Below are 14837 nucleotides of genomic sequence, written 5' to 3'. Positions count from 1 at the left end.
GATAAATACCTGCCTACGAGTATATGGAATGGTCCCACTTTTGTACTTGAAAAGGAATTTCAAAGCTATGCAATTTATAAAGGGAAATCTTACAAACATTTCTGGCCCGAACTTCCATTTAACACATAACCATTAGCCCACGAGAAGATCATTCCTCCGTAACGCCTTTGGACCATAGACCTCAAACGTAACATCCCTCCTTAACATAGAACAGGGTCTTAGGATAGCCTTAGGGTAACCTTAGCATACAGTTAAGTCTTATGTACAAATGTGCTAAGAAACAAACACGCCGTTTACACGTTTAAGGGAGAAACCATTTCATAAGCGAAAGCGGGGTAGTGGGATGGTGAATTTTGTTTTTTGAAGATATTAATACATTTTATAGAAAGGGTTATAGATTAATGCTGAGGATGAGCACATTTGGTTAGAACAACCAACGTTTTGCGGTTTTTCTTATTAAAAAGAATGAAGTATCTAAAAAGAAATTAGGTACAATTTTTGTAAATAACCGGTCCCCTTCCCTTATGGAATGGTCGGTCCCAAAAGGTCTTTAGGCTCTGCGGTCGGTAAGTCTTCCCTCATACAGATCGCGTGGAGGACGGCCTGAACGGCTTGGTAACGGAACCACTTAATGACATTTTGTGTAAGTGTTTCATTGTCATGTTTCGCCAGAGTTGATACATCGTTCTCAGTTTGTGGACATGGAAAAACACAAGACTGTTTTCTTTATCGTTGTTAAACTTGTCCACCACAACACCCGGATTGAGAATATACGCTTGGTTATACCGCCGATGAGTGAGATTCAGCCTCTGTATCAACATACCCGTAATGTAATAATCGTCTACCCAGAAAAACGGGGTTGTCATTGACGCCTTGTACATCCCGTCCACAACGTCTGCGCTCATCAGATACGCAGAACCGGAACAATATGGCGGAAAGTAATCCTCCGGGAAATCTTCTTTCGGAATGTACCACTTGGACCTCTTGTCCCTCATGACTTTCATACGAATCCACTGATTACACACAATCAACCCTTTAGTCCCGTAGGCTTTCTGCACAGTGGATTTAATAAACTCTAGAAATGTGTGGAAATTGACTAGAATATCGTCATCAGTTTTGAGGACAAACTTAGCATTGGGGCAATAGGAAGACACCCACTTTATTCCTGCAATAGCTTTGTGGGTGAGGTTCCTGTAGCTGTCTACGAAGTTCTCTTGCACGATGTCACCGTACCTGTTCGCTTCCATGTCTACCATGTTCATCACGTATGCCTCCGGGACTGTTCCCATTATGAAAACGACTCTAACATTATGGCGCTTGAGGATAGTATGGTGCCCCCACGTTTCCCGTATTGTCTGCCTCTTTTTGAAATTGGCGGGAGCTGAGTGAACGTAAGTCACAAGGAACACTTCCTGTCCTGCGCACTGTGTGACTGGGTTGATACGATATTCGAACGAATGAGGGTTCGCAGATTTATGTTGATGTCCGTCCGTACTGTCATCTTCTATTGCCGTGGTGGACCGGGCAGTGTGTTTAGGAAGTGACGTCATGATGTCTCCCCGACGAATAGGCTCGACGTCATACACTTCCATAGGAAGTATAATCTCTTCGGAAGTGACGTCACTGTTTGTTCCTAGTTGGAAGATCATGATGGCCGAGACGACGATGAGCACTAGAAGGGTAGCATACCTGAACACAGTGGATAACCGAGGAAACATTCTCTCGGGAGCGTCATCGGGGACGGCAGGTTCTTCACCGGGGTCACGCGCAGCCTCGCTTTCACCCTATGTCATCCAACATGGCGTTCACACCACCTTTCGTCGAAGCGGTAACTCTCAACACAACTGATCTCTCATTTCTTCACCCACTGATCTGAAAGAAGATAACGTATTGTGTTATTATTTATAGTAATAACATTAATAACAATAACAACGAAATAGCTGTTCCGGGTCAGTCCATTTCATTTCCGAGTTCAGATATGACTCTTAAGTATCTGTAATCACCACCAGTACTGGGAATTCCCGTCTTTAGGCCCAGGCGAAATTTAGCCCATGGGCTTAAATTTGGATTTAATTCTTGGGTGTTTAGAGTGACGTCCCTTTCCAAACGCATGGCGAACCCCGACCTTTTTAACTTTGGTAGTGCCTCCGCGAGGTTATCACGTTTACAGAACATTTTGCCCATGGGCTAAAATGCGGGATTTTTCCGTATTTAAGCCCATGGGCATACCCATGGGCTTAAATTTAGATTTAATTCTTGGGTGTTTAGAGTGACGTCCCTTTCCAAACGCATGGCGAACCTCGACCTTTTTAACTTTGGTAGTGCCTCCGCGACGTTATCACGTTTACAGAACATTTTGCCCATGGGCTAAAATACGGGATTTTTTTCCGTATTTAAGCCCATGGGCTTAAATTTAGATTTAATTCTTGGGTGTTTAGAGTGACGTCCCTTTCCAAACGCATGGCGAACCTCGACCTTTTTAACTTTGGTAGTGCCTCCGCGACGTTATCACGTTTACAGAACATTTCGGACATCGGTTACAGGACAGTTATTAGTGACAAAATTGATCTTTTTAACCCCTATGATGTGCATGCTGTTGCAGTTAACTTGAACCATGTGGTCATTCAATTTTGAATTTATAGACCAGTTTCCTGATAAAAGAGTTTTAAAAAACCCATTTTTTTTTATTCTATTAACATATTGCGCATTTTCGAATTTAAGCCCTCGGCTTAAATATGGTTAAAATATTTCATCACTAGAACAGTGATTTTCCGTATTTAAACCCGGGGCTTAAATACGGGAATTCCCGGTAATGTCATCACACTGTACATCAACCTCTTCACTCGTAGGTGCGGTGGGGTAGCTTAGCGGTTAAAGCGTTCGCTCGTCACGTCGAAGACCCAGGTTCGATTCCCCACATGGGCACAATGAAACCCATTTCTGGTGTCCCCCGCCGTGCTAGTATATTGCTAAAAGCGGCGTAAAACTAACCTCATTTTTCAGTTGTAGAAACTCTAATGCCCTTCATGTATATATTTCTCCTTGTGCATAATGTTGTGTGACACTAGCTCGATAACGGCGTTAGCATCTACACCGAAACGTTGCACGAAAGAAGTTGTCTATCCATTAAAGGGCGGAGGGGTAGCCTAGTTGTTGAAGCGTTCGCTCGTCACGCCGAAGACCCGGGTTCGATTCCCCACATGGGTAAAATGTGTGAAGCCCATTTCAGGTGTCCCCCACCGTGATATTGCTGGTATATTGCTAAAAGCGGCGTAAAACTCAACTCACTCACTCACTCACTATCTATTAAAATTGTTCCTCACTATAATAACAGCTGCTAAATACCATCATCTCTTCCCGAAGAAAGGGACGTTCATGCGTTAAGGGTGTTCTATCAAGAAATGCGCTCTTACCTATATTTCTTAACAAATATCATTTCTCCAGTAAAATTATTAATTTAATGTTCTCGCATCCAAGATAGTGAATAGTTGAGGACAGACAATACTGCATGCAACATCCACTTTAGCCTTGTAGCGCCATGTATGCGTACAGCTGACAATCAACGAAATAGTCCAGTGTCAATGCTACTTAAATTCCATCTCGTTGACATATTTAAAGTGGATTCAATTTCAACTTCCTTATATCATTTGTATGAAATGTTTGTTCACAGACAAGTCTGGGTGCGCTCGGCTGATGACTAAAGTATTTTAAATATGTTGCTATTATGACGCATTTTAAACGAATACAAACAAACAGCAAGCATGCACAAACGTTGTGCAGGGAGACTCATTTGAAAAAAAGGTTTGTAACTAATCAGGTTTTACAGAAATGATTGCATGTTCGAAGCGGCAACTGCCACCAACTTGCCTTCTCCCTACCAAATCTCCACGACGTCCTGGTTCAATGTTACTTGAATATTTTAGAGATTGTAATTTGACATTGTCTGGTCATCTGGACCGGACACCACCCGAAACGTCCACAACTATGTCAAAAAACATTGAACATTTCATCAGACATTCAATAACAGAAATTCACTTATAACGTTGTCAATAATTTTATTTTTTCCAGGTTTGGAAAATGGAAACTTCGAATAAAAGATGTTCGACACAACCAGAGTATTTTTTTATCTCTTGTGTCAACACCATCCGGAACACTGAAGCATGGACACCCGATAGTGAGTGAGTGAGTTTTACGTCGCACTCAGCAATATTCCAGCTATATGGCGGCGGTCTGTAAATAATAGAGTCTGAACCAAACAATCCGATGATCAACAGCATGAGCATCGATCCACGCAATTGGGATACGATAACATCTGTCAACCAAGTCAGCGAGCCTGACTACCCGATCCCGTTAGCCGCCTCTTACGACCAGCATACACCCGACAGTCTACAGCGACGAACAGCTGTGTGTTGAGGAGGCTTGTTATGGACATGCTAACCTATACTCCATCAACTGTCAAAATGACGTTATTTCAAAGTAAATAATCACCGTGACTAACATTCCACGCCGAACATTACACCCCGAACATTCCTCGGCAGAAATAAATGTCAGCACCTACTTGTCAATGTTTATTTATCACGAAAAAGCCGACGAGTCGAATAACTAATTGCAGTACGTTGCCCTCCATTCTAATTACCAGTTGCTGAAAGTAATGAAAATATACGCACATTCTTATATGTTACCCCTGTTATCCAATATATTTCTGTTTTCATATATAGGTACAATGTTTGAAGCCGCGTGTCCCGTGCCGTGATATTGCTGGAATATTGCAAAAAACGGCGTAAAACTAAACTTACTCACATATAGCTAAGGGCGGCGGGGTAGCTTAATGGTAAAGCGTTCGCTCGTCACGCCGAAGACCCGGCTCTGATTCCCCACATGGGTACAATGTGTAAAGCCCATTTCTTGTGCCCCCGCCGTGATATTGCGGGAATATTGCTAAAAGCGGCGTAAAACTATACTCACTCACACACAGAGTTATCATATAAGTTAACCCATGTGCTAGTTTTAGAAGATGGATGTATCTATTCTGCATCTTTAAAAGCCAAAAGTTTCTGTTCCAGTCACCTGTATGAGGAAAATATAACCTGGCCCAGCTGTACAAAGCGACCGTAACGCTACTACGGTCTTAAGTCTTAATGTAAAGCAATACCATCCTTTTAACGCTAAGTACGGCCGCTTTGGGGAACGGACCCAGGGTTTTACCAGACTCAATATCACAACCTAAACGGAAAAACATTGAAAATGATTCAAATAATAATCACCGAGACCTTGGATAAAATATACGGACGCGGGAATGATTGCTTACATGTACGTAATATTGATTACATATTTCATATACTTATTGTTCAGTCAATCACTTTGTGTTAAGTCAGTCAAGGATATTCCCTTCTATGATAAGCATGAAGTGTACCTACTGCGGTCCTCACTTAAATGGACATATGCGGCGTTAATCAAACAAACAAACAAACAAACAAACAAACAAACAAACAAACTGACGCCACACAGTAGAACACCTGTCATGCGACAGCGGGCAGTCAACAAACTAGACAATCAAGATCACAGGATAAGTGAATATATTCACTTATATGGTAAACCCTTCAGCTTCGATCTGATATCCGACTTGCGTCAACTGGGGAAGGGGGAGAAGCCCTAAAACCTAGGTAAAATGCATAAAATAATTGTTTTCCATAAAAGTTTATTCAGGTTCTTCAAAATGTTTAATAAACACTTGATAGAACTTCTTTGTGACGTGTTTTTTAAAGATGGTAATATAAGCCCGATTATGACTTCAGTGTTAGCTGTTTCAATCAGGTCGTTGAAAACCAATGTTAGTTAACACTGTCCCGAAGGATATCTTGGCTCGCTATTGATTATGCGTGAGACAAAAGAGAATTTTAGTTTAAATAACATCTATGTTTTAGAACGAGAGTTTCAAATTGTTTATTAATCAGTGCATAATATGTTTCCTTAAAAGGTTACGAAATGAAAAGCTAATGTTTCTAATACAGTATATATGGCCTTTCGGATTTAACTAATATAGAATCAATACTAACAACTGTTCGGAACAACAGTAATAACCATCAGCATGTAGGTAAATAGCTGCTTGTTTTATATGGATAACTCGCCCACCCGTATTGACATATATAACTCACCCACCTGTATCTACATACGCAACCCACCCACCTCTATTTACATCGATAACTCACCCATCGGTATTTACATCGATAACTCACCCACCCGAACTTACATACATAACTCACACACCTGTATTTACATACATAACTCACCCACCCGTGTTTACTACATAACTCACCCCTCTGTATTTATATCGATAACTCACACACCTGTAATTTACATCGATAACTCACAAACCTTTATATACATAGATAACTCACCCACCTGTATCTACATACGCAACCCACCCACCTGTATTTATATACATAACTCACCCACCCGTATATACATCGATAAATCACCCACCTGTATTTACATACATAACTCACCCACCTGTATTTACATCGATAACTCACCCACCTGTATTTACATCTATAACTCACCCACCTGTATTTACATCGATAACTCACCCACCTGTATTTACATCGATAACTCAATCACCTGTATTTACATACATAACCCACCCACCTGTATCTACATACGCAACTCACCCACCTGTATTTACATCGATAACTCACCCACCTGTATTAACATACATAACTCACCCACCGGTATTTACATAGATACCTCACCCACCGATACTTACACACATAACTCACCCACCTGTATTTACATGCATAACTCACACACCTGTATTTACATCGATCTCACCCACCAGTATTTACATATAAAACTCACCCACCTGTATTTACACACAAACTCACCCACCGGTGTTTACATCGATAACTCACCCACCGGTAATTACACACATAACCCACCCGGCTGTATTTACGTACATAACTCACCCACCTATATTTACATGGAAAACTCACCCACCTGTATTTACGTATATAACTCACCCATCCGTATTGACATACATAACTCACCGACCTGTATTTACATACATAACTCACCCACCTGTATTTACATCGATAACTCACCCACCGGTATGTACACACATAACCCACCGACCTGTATTTACATACATAACTCACCCACCTGTATTTAGGGATATAACTCACCAATCCGTATTTACATACATAACTCACCGACCTGTATTTACATCGATAACTCACCACCGGCATTTACACACAAAACCCACCCACCTGTATTTACATATATAACTCACCTACCCGTATTTACATATATAACCCACCCACCTGTATTTACATAAATAACTCACCCACCGGTATGTACACACATAACCCACCCACCTGCATTTACATACATAACTCACCGACCCATATTTACATGGATAACTCACCCACCTGTATTTACGTATATAACTTACCCATCCGTACTTACATACATAACTCACCGACCTGTATTTACATACATAACTCACCCACCTGTATTTACATCGATAACTCATCCACCGGTATGTACACACATAACACACCCACCTGTATTTACATATATAACTAACCCTTCTGTATTTACATGGAGATCTCACCCACCTGTATTTACGTATATACCTCACCGACCTGTATTTACATGCATAACCAACCCACCTGTATTTACATACATAACCCACCCACCGATATTTACATACATAACTCACCCACCTGTATTTACACACATAACTCACCCACCTGTATTTACATACATAACTCACCCACCGGTATTTACGTATATAACTCACCCACCTGTATTTACATGGATAACCCACCCACCGATATTTACATACATAACTCACCCACCTGTACTTACATACATACCTCACCCACCTGTATTTACATACATAACTCACTCACCTATATTTACATGGATAACTGACCTACCTGTATTTACATACATAACTCACCCACCTGTATTTACATCGATAACTCACCCACCGATATTTACATCGATAACTCGCCCACCGGCATTTACACACATAACCCACCCACCTGTATTTACATACATAGCTCACCGACCTGTATTAACATGGATAACTCACCCACCTGTATTTACATGGATAACTCACCCACCTGTATTTACATCGATAACTCACCCGCCGGCATTTACACACATAACCAACCCAACGTATATAACTCACCCATCCGTACTTACATACATAACTCACCGACCTGTATTTACATGCATAACTCACCCACCCGTATTTACATACATAACTAACCCACCCGTATTTACATACATAACTCACCGACCTGTATTTACATACATAACTCACCCACCTGTATTTACATCGATAACTCATCCACCGGTATGTACACACATAACACACCCACCTGTATTTACATGGATAACTCACCCGCCGGCATTTACACACATAACCAACCTAACGTATATAACTCACCCATCCGTACTTACATACATAACTCACCGACCTGTATTTACATGCATAACTCACCCACCCGTATTTACATACATAACTAACCCACCCGTATTTACATACATAACTCACCGACCTGTATTTACATGCATAACTCACCCACCCGTATTTACATACATAACTAACCCTTCTGTATTTACATGGAGATCTCACCCACCTGTATTTACGTATATACCTCACCGACCTGTATTTACATGCATAACTCACCCACCTGTATTTATATCGATAACTCACCCGCCGGCATTTACACACATAACCAACCCACCTGTATTTACATACATAACCCACCCACCGATATTTAGATACATAACTCACCCACCTGTATTTACATACATAACTCACCCACCTGTATTTACATGGATAACTCACCCACCGGTATTTACGTATATAACTCACCCACCTGTATTTACATGGATAACCCACCCACCGATATTTACATACATAACTCACCCACCTGTATTTACATACATAACTCACCGACCTATATTTACATGGATAACTGACCTACCTGTATTGACATACATAACTCACCCACCTGTATTTACATCGATAACTCACCCACCGATATTTACATCGATAACTCGCCCACCGGCATTTACACACATAACCCTACCACCTGTATTTACATACATAGCTCACCGACCTGTATTTACATGGATAACTGACCCACCTGTATTTACATACATAACTCACCCACCATTATTTACATACATAACTCACCCATCTGTATTTAAACATACCACTCGCCGACATCTATATGTAGTGGTTAGTAACTCACCCACCAGTATTTACATCAATGACTCACCCAAATGCATTTACACGTATAACGAACTTTAGTGAATTCAATAATTCGCCAGCCTGTTGATAGCTAACACTGTTTTCTCAAAGGGAACCCATCCGTCTCTATGTACATAAGTAACACATCTACTGGTATTCATAAAGATACCTAACACACATGTATTTCTAAAGAAACTTCTTCCACATACTCACAAAATTCACCCACCTGTATCTAAAAAGATAACTCAACCACCTGTATCCATAAACATACCTCATCCACCTGTATCTACAAAGATAAGTCACCAATCTGTATTCATAAAGATAACTCACCCACCTGTATCTGCAAAGATAACTCACCTACCTATATTCATAAAGTTAACTCACCCACCTGTATCCATAAAATAACTCACCACCTGCATGTACAAAGATAACTCACCCACCTATATTCATACAGATAACTCTCCCACCTGTATTCATACAGAAAACTCTCCCACCTGTATTCATACAGATAACTCTCCCACCTGTATTTATACAGATAACTCTCCCACCTGTATTCAAACAGATAACTCTCCCACCTGTATTCATACAGATAACTCTCCCACCTGTATTCATGAATAAAACTAACCCTCCTGTATGAATAATAATATCCCGCTCATATGCATTCTTGAAGCTACTTTCGATTTCTATTCACAAAAGATCTCACCGGCAACAATATAGTCACAAAAATGATCTTATCTACCAGTATCAATGCAATTATAATCCAGCCTGTAGTATTAACATATTAATCTCACCTGTATTCACGAGGATGATCCAACCCAACAGTCAGCGCGTCACCATACAATGATGTCAGTACTACCCCATCCCTCTTTGTACACTCGGCAAGTCTAACAACCAACACATCCCAGCCCTAAGACAACCACTGCAATATTGATCCCACTGAGTGCTAAAACATCACCATGCCGTTTCTTATTTGGGTCTACTTTTTATTACCCAAAACCATTTTAATGTTTGCAGGGAAAAGCTTTCCCACGTTAAATGGTTCGGCAAGGGACCTCCGTTGCACCTGAATACTTAAACGGAGTAACGAAGTGGTAATAGGTTTTTTTCCAGTAGGATTATTGGAATGATCACACACAGTACTGGGAAGAGACTTCTAACATGGACATGTAAATTTAACACGCTAAAATGTATGCCGGCGTACTTTGTCACAAAAAGCTCCATGAAACATTCACAGTGACATCAAACCATGGTTGATTCAATGCACATATGTCATATGCACATCGACATGTACGCAATGCTCACTGATTGCGTTGATGGATATTTTTGGTACTTTTGTGAAACATTCATGATCACAAGCCTATTTTTTGTGTTTAAATGGGAAAATGCTTTTTCCTTTGCGTGATGAAGGAACTCGTGGCTTAGAAAACAATAGTACCGTACACGCATGAATAGAGTGCAACATTAAGGCGACATACCGAATTAATGCTTAATAAAGTACCTGTCACAACAACGGATTATGTTGGACCGAGTAAAGTTCTACGTCGCTTAAAGCAACATGTCAGTCATATCTCGGCGGGGGACACCAAAAACGGGCTTTACACATTGTACCCAAGTGGGGAATCGAACCCGGGTCTTCGGCGTGACGAGCGAACGCATTAACCACTAGACTACCCTACCCCATGCATGGAAAGGAATTCTACATTAAACTGTTATCTTATGTTTAGATGATATATAATGGACTGGCGTTACATCATTTCTTGTAAAATGTGTGCTGATATTGTTAACGTTAAATGATTATCTCATTAAGTTAAAAAAGTAGAGATTGTAGGGATGAATTTACTCAGTTTAGCAACCTGAAATCACAACTTTACAAAGTGGAGACAATGATACACGAGAATCATTTTCTGTGGCCTTTAACAGAACATATATCACTGGCATAACATATTGCAATACCGGAATAGGAAGGAAATAAAGAAACTCCTGTCCTGGAGTTAAATTTAGCATGCTTAAATAGCTGGATTCAATTTATTGTGATAACAAGTGTCAGGTTTTCCTATACTGTGTATGTTTTACCGAAGTCCGATAATAAAACGTTACGGAGGAAAACTTGAGTCTGTTGAATACAAATAGTCAGTATAATATTTTGACAGTTACTCTTTGATTTATTATACTTAAGTTGTATGTGTCGATGTTCAGAGTATCGATTTCTAGCCCTATTACCATAGGCACTGATTATGTTACCAATGTTATTTTGTATAAAAATGATCGATACAAACTGTCAACATACGACTCGGGCGTTGCCTGTATTGACGTATTTAACAGTAAATGTATTATTACTTTTTGCAATATTACAAAAATACCAAAATATCAAGGCTGATGCCAGGGAGGGGTTTATACGTAGCACCGACTTCGAATTCGAATCCGGACAAGTGGACAACGGACACACGCACGCACGCACGCACGCACGCACACACACACACACACACACTCTGTCTATTTTATATGTGTGTATTTCACACATACACATATATCGTAACATTATATTCATTTACTCACGAACAGAGAGATGGAGAGAGAGAGAGAGGGACACACACACACACTCATGAATATATATGAGATATATATTTATGTACTCACGCGATAAATACCAATCACACCAGGATAAATATGAAATCTATACTACCGAAATAACCACTCACTCCAGAGTATATATAAATTATATATAAAAATAATTATACTCACAACATACCCACCTACTCCATAATGAGTATGAAGAACGTATCTTCACACAATAACCACCCATTCAAACTTAACATGAGAGATGAAACATATATACTAGTACTCACACGAACGCGAAATCACAACTCGCACAGAGCACTTCCAGTTTGAAACCCCAAACACACAGTCACCACATCCAACAATGAAACGCCTATGTGTCTTATCATTAAGGAAATCCTCGTCCGCAAAAAACACACGCTAGTTGACTGTTTTTGATCCACCCATTACGACAGCAACTGGTTCCCGATTAGTCTTCGCAAACACAGGTTCGGGGCACATGAAGACCTATGAGAATTAGCCCTGAGGATAATCGACGGTGAAAATATCTCCTAGGCTGCCCTTCTGTCTCCACTATCCTACTAATTAACGCGTCACGAGTGACATTCGGTTTTGGTCGGAGTTTAGTCACATTTGCAACTTCCGAGAGCAAACGGAAACCGAGAACCGGTTTCAATATGCTGTGCAGTGTGAACGGAAATCCATGAATGAAAACGTATTCCGGATTGGCAAACGTGAACTGGTTTTAATAAACCAGGGCTGTTGTCATCACAAAGTTAGGCTGTTTCTTTCTTGCTTTTGGCAAATTATAAAGATCAATATTTTATGTGCTATGGTAAAGGTCGCGCCCTTGTGACTAGATGTAGGGAAAGGAGGGCGAAAAGGGCATTATTCTTCTACATTTCAATAATTATCTCGTCTCATTGCTATTTGGATCCAATTTGATCTTTTCGGAAGAAATCGCGATTCCCTGCATTCTTATTATCATTATTATTAGTTACGGAAATAGGTTATTAGGATTATTGCAAAAAAATATACAATTATAAGTAATGAGCCATTATGCGCACGGGCATTGTACAGAATACCATTGTCGTCAAATATGTGACCGGCTTCAATAATAATGCGATAATGATAATGAAACTATTAATATTGATGTTACTACATCTGATGATATTATAAGTGCTATAGTAGTAGTAGTCGTAAACAACGGAGACTGTTGATGCTGTTGCTGCGGACAATGAGGATGGTCGTGATAAGTCCTTTGATAATGCGCCTTGAATTCAATTCAGTTCAATTCATATCGTTGCTTATGACGCTACTTACAAAGCGCCTGATGTTTGGACAGAATAAATAATGAACACCAGACACCTAATATACACAACAGATGTAGCTTATAGCTTTCCAACTGTTCGTGCCCCAACAATAATACGAAGATTCACAGAGTTTCGCAGCTTGTAGCAACGAAGCATTAATATAGCAATAAGGACGTTTTTAGTACCAATGGGAGATCTGATTGTCAGCAACTAGGGGTGGGTATTGCAGGAAATTTTCATATTGCGATATATTGCGATGTGAAAGCATGTATTGCGGTATGTATTGCAATATATTGCATGAAGTATTTTAAAACAAAAAATACTTATAATCGAGTTAATGCTTGATTTATAGAGCAAAAACACAACCAAATTACCATGCTTGATTAAGCTTTAATAACAACTTTTAATTATGATAAAATAAAAATGTGAATAATATTTGGCACACATGAAAAAAGGAAATACCCGAAGATTTCCGAGTGTTACGAAGTTTTCCGATTGCAAGTCAAAATACCGGTTTTCGATCAGCGTATCGCAATACGTAGCGTTTTCATGTCTGAACCGGTAAATACTGGTAAACCGGTTATATTGCGCAGCCCTATCAGCAACCGATGCTTGTTTCAAGAGGTTACTAACGGGATCGGCTGGTTAGATTTAGTTGTTTTGGTTGACACATGTCATCGCAACCCAACTGAGGATGGGAGGAGGGGCACCAGAAATAACGTCCACGCGTTGTAACCTTGTGGTGACAACCAGGGGCAACCCTTGTGTGTCTAAGTAGCCAAGCACACAAAAGAAAGTACTAGTATACACTTGAATACCCAGGTATCACAAAAGGATTACCATGGTGATGGGTGCCATGAACACCCAGGTGTCACAGTAGGGTTACCATGGTGATTGTACCGTGCAGGTTTCGCAGAAGGGTTTACCATGGTGATTGTAGAGTGAACACCCAAGTATCATAGTAGGGTTGCCATGATAACTGTGCCGTAAAACACCGAGGTTTTGCGGAAGGGTTACCAAGGTGATTGTACAGTGAACACCCATGTATCTCAGAAGGGTTGGCATGGTAACTGAACCCTTTATACCCAGGATTGGCAGAAGGGTTACCATGGTGATTGTACAGTGAACACCCATGTATCTCAGAAGGGTTGGCATGGTAACTACACCGTTTATACCCAGGCTTGGCAGCAGGGTTACCATGGTGATTGTTCAGTGGATACCAAAAACCAAAACAGCACAGAATGGCACACACCGTCAAAACAGCAATTCATATATGAATCAAAAGAACAATCAATACAGATTGTCGAGCAGAACCAAACACACCCATATCCATTACCGTCACACCATGCATTAATTTAATGTAAGTTAAACTGATGAATTTAACATTAAAGACTTCCAGTGTGCAAACACCATGTATCAAACCTGAGATTTTAAAAGCTCCACAACATCACAAGCCCATGAGACCGTACCATTTGTAACCGATAGGCTCTGCATTTGTTTACCAACATATCATTCACATGCTTTTAGGGTTCCGAAATGGTATGTCGATAATTATCAGAAAGGGTAGGTTGCAACTTGAGTCCCTTGTGTCCTGTTGAACATGGAGCAGTGATAGAATATTGAACAGTTTTCCGAATTCGACGCTCAGTATGATTATGTGGGAATGAATTGAAAGCTTTGTTTTTGTTATATTTATGTAT

At 40.3% G+C, this 14837-nt stretch overlaps 1 protein-coding gene across 5 annotated transcripts in view; it reads right to left on the bottom strand.

The window, feature by feature from the left end:
- Positions 1-201: 201 nt before the first annotated feature.
- The window catches only part of LOC124255071 (beta-1,3-galactosyltransferase 5-like), an 84678-nt gene continuing 70042 nt past the window's right edge, over positions 202-14837 (bottom strand). For 3 of the 5 annotated variants that reach the window (XM_046688903.1, XM_046688905.1, XM_046688906.1), the window contains one exon: positions 202-1872. In XM_046688903.1, the coding sequence (XP_046544859.1) occupies positions 579-1718 (1140 nt within the window). In that variant the 5' untranslated portion in view covers positions 1719-1872 and the 3' untranslated portion in view covers positions 202-578. Of the gene's footprint in view, positions 1873-10059; positions 10152-12114; positions 12386-14837 lie in introns of those variants that run through there. The other 2 variants (XM_046688904.1, XM_046688907.1) reach the window with 2 other exon arrangements.

The sequence above is a fragment of the Haliotis rubra genome, unplaced genomic scaffold (genome assembly GCF_003918875.1).
Source record: "Haliotis rubra isolate DU_JTF1 unplaced genomic scaffold, ASM391887v1 Scf591, whole genome shotgun sequence".
In the NCBI taxonomy this organism is placed as follows: Eukaryota; Metazoa; Mollusca; class Gastropoda; order Lepetellida; family Haliotidae; genus Haliotis; species Haliotis rubra.
The sequence above is the reverse complement of the archived record's forward strand: the minus strand, read 5'-3'. Positions and strand labels throughout refer to the sequence as shown.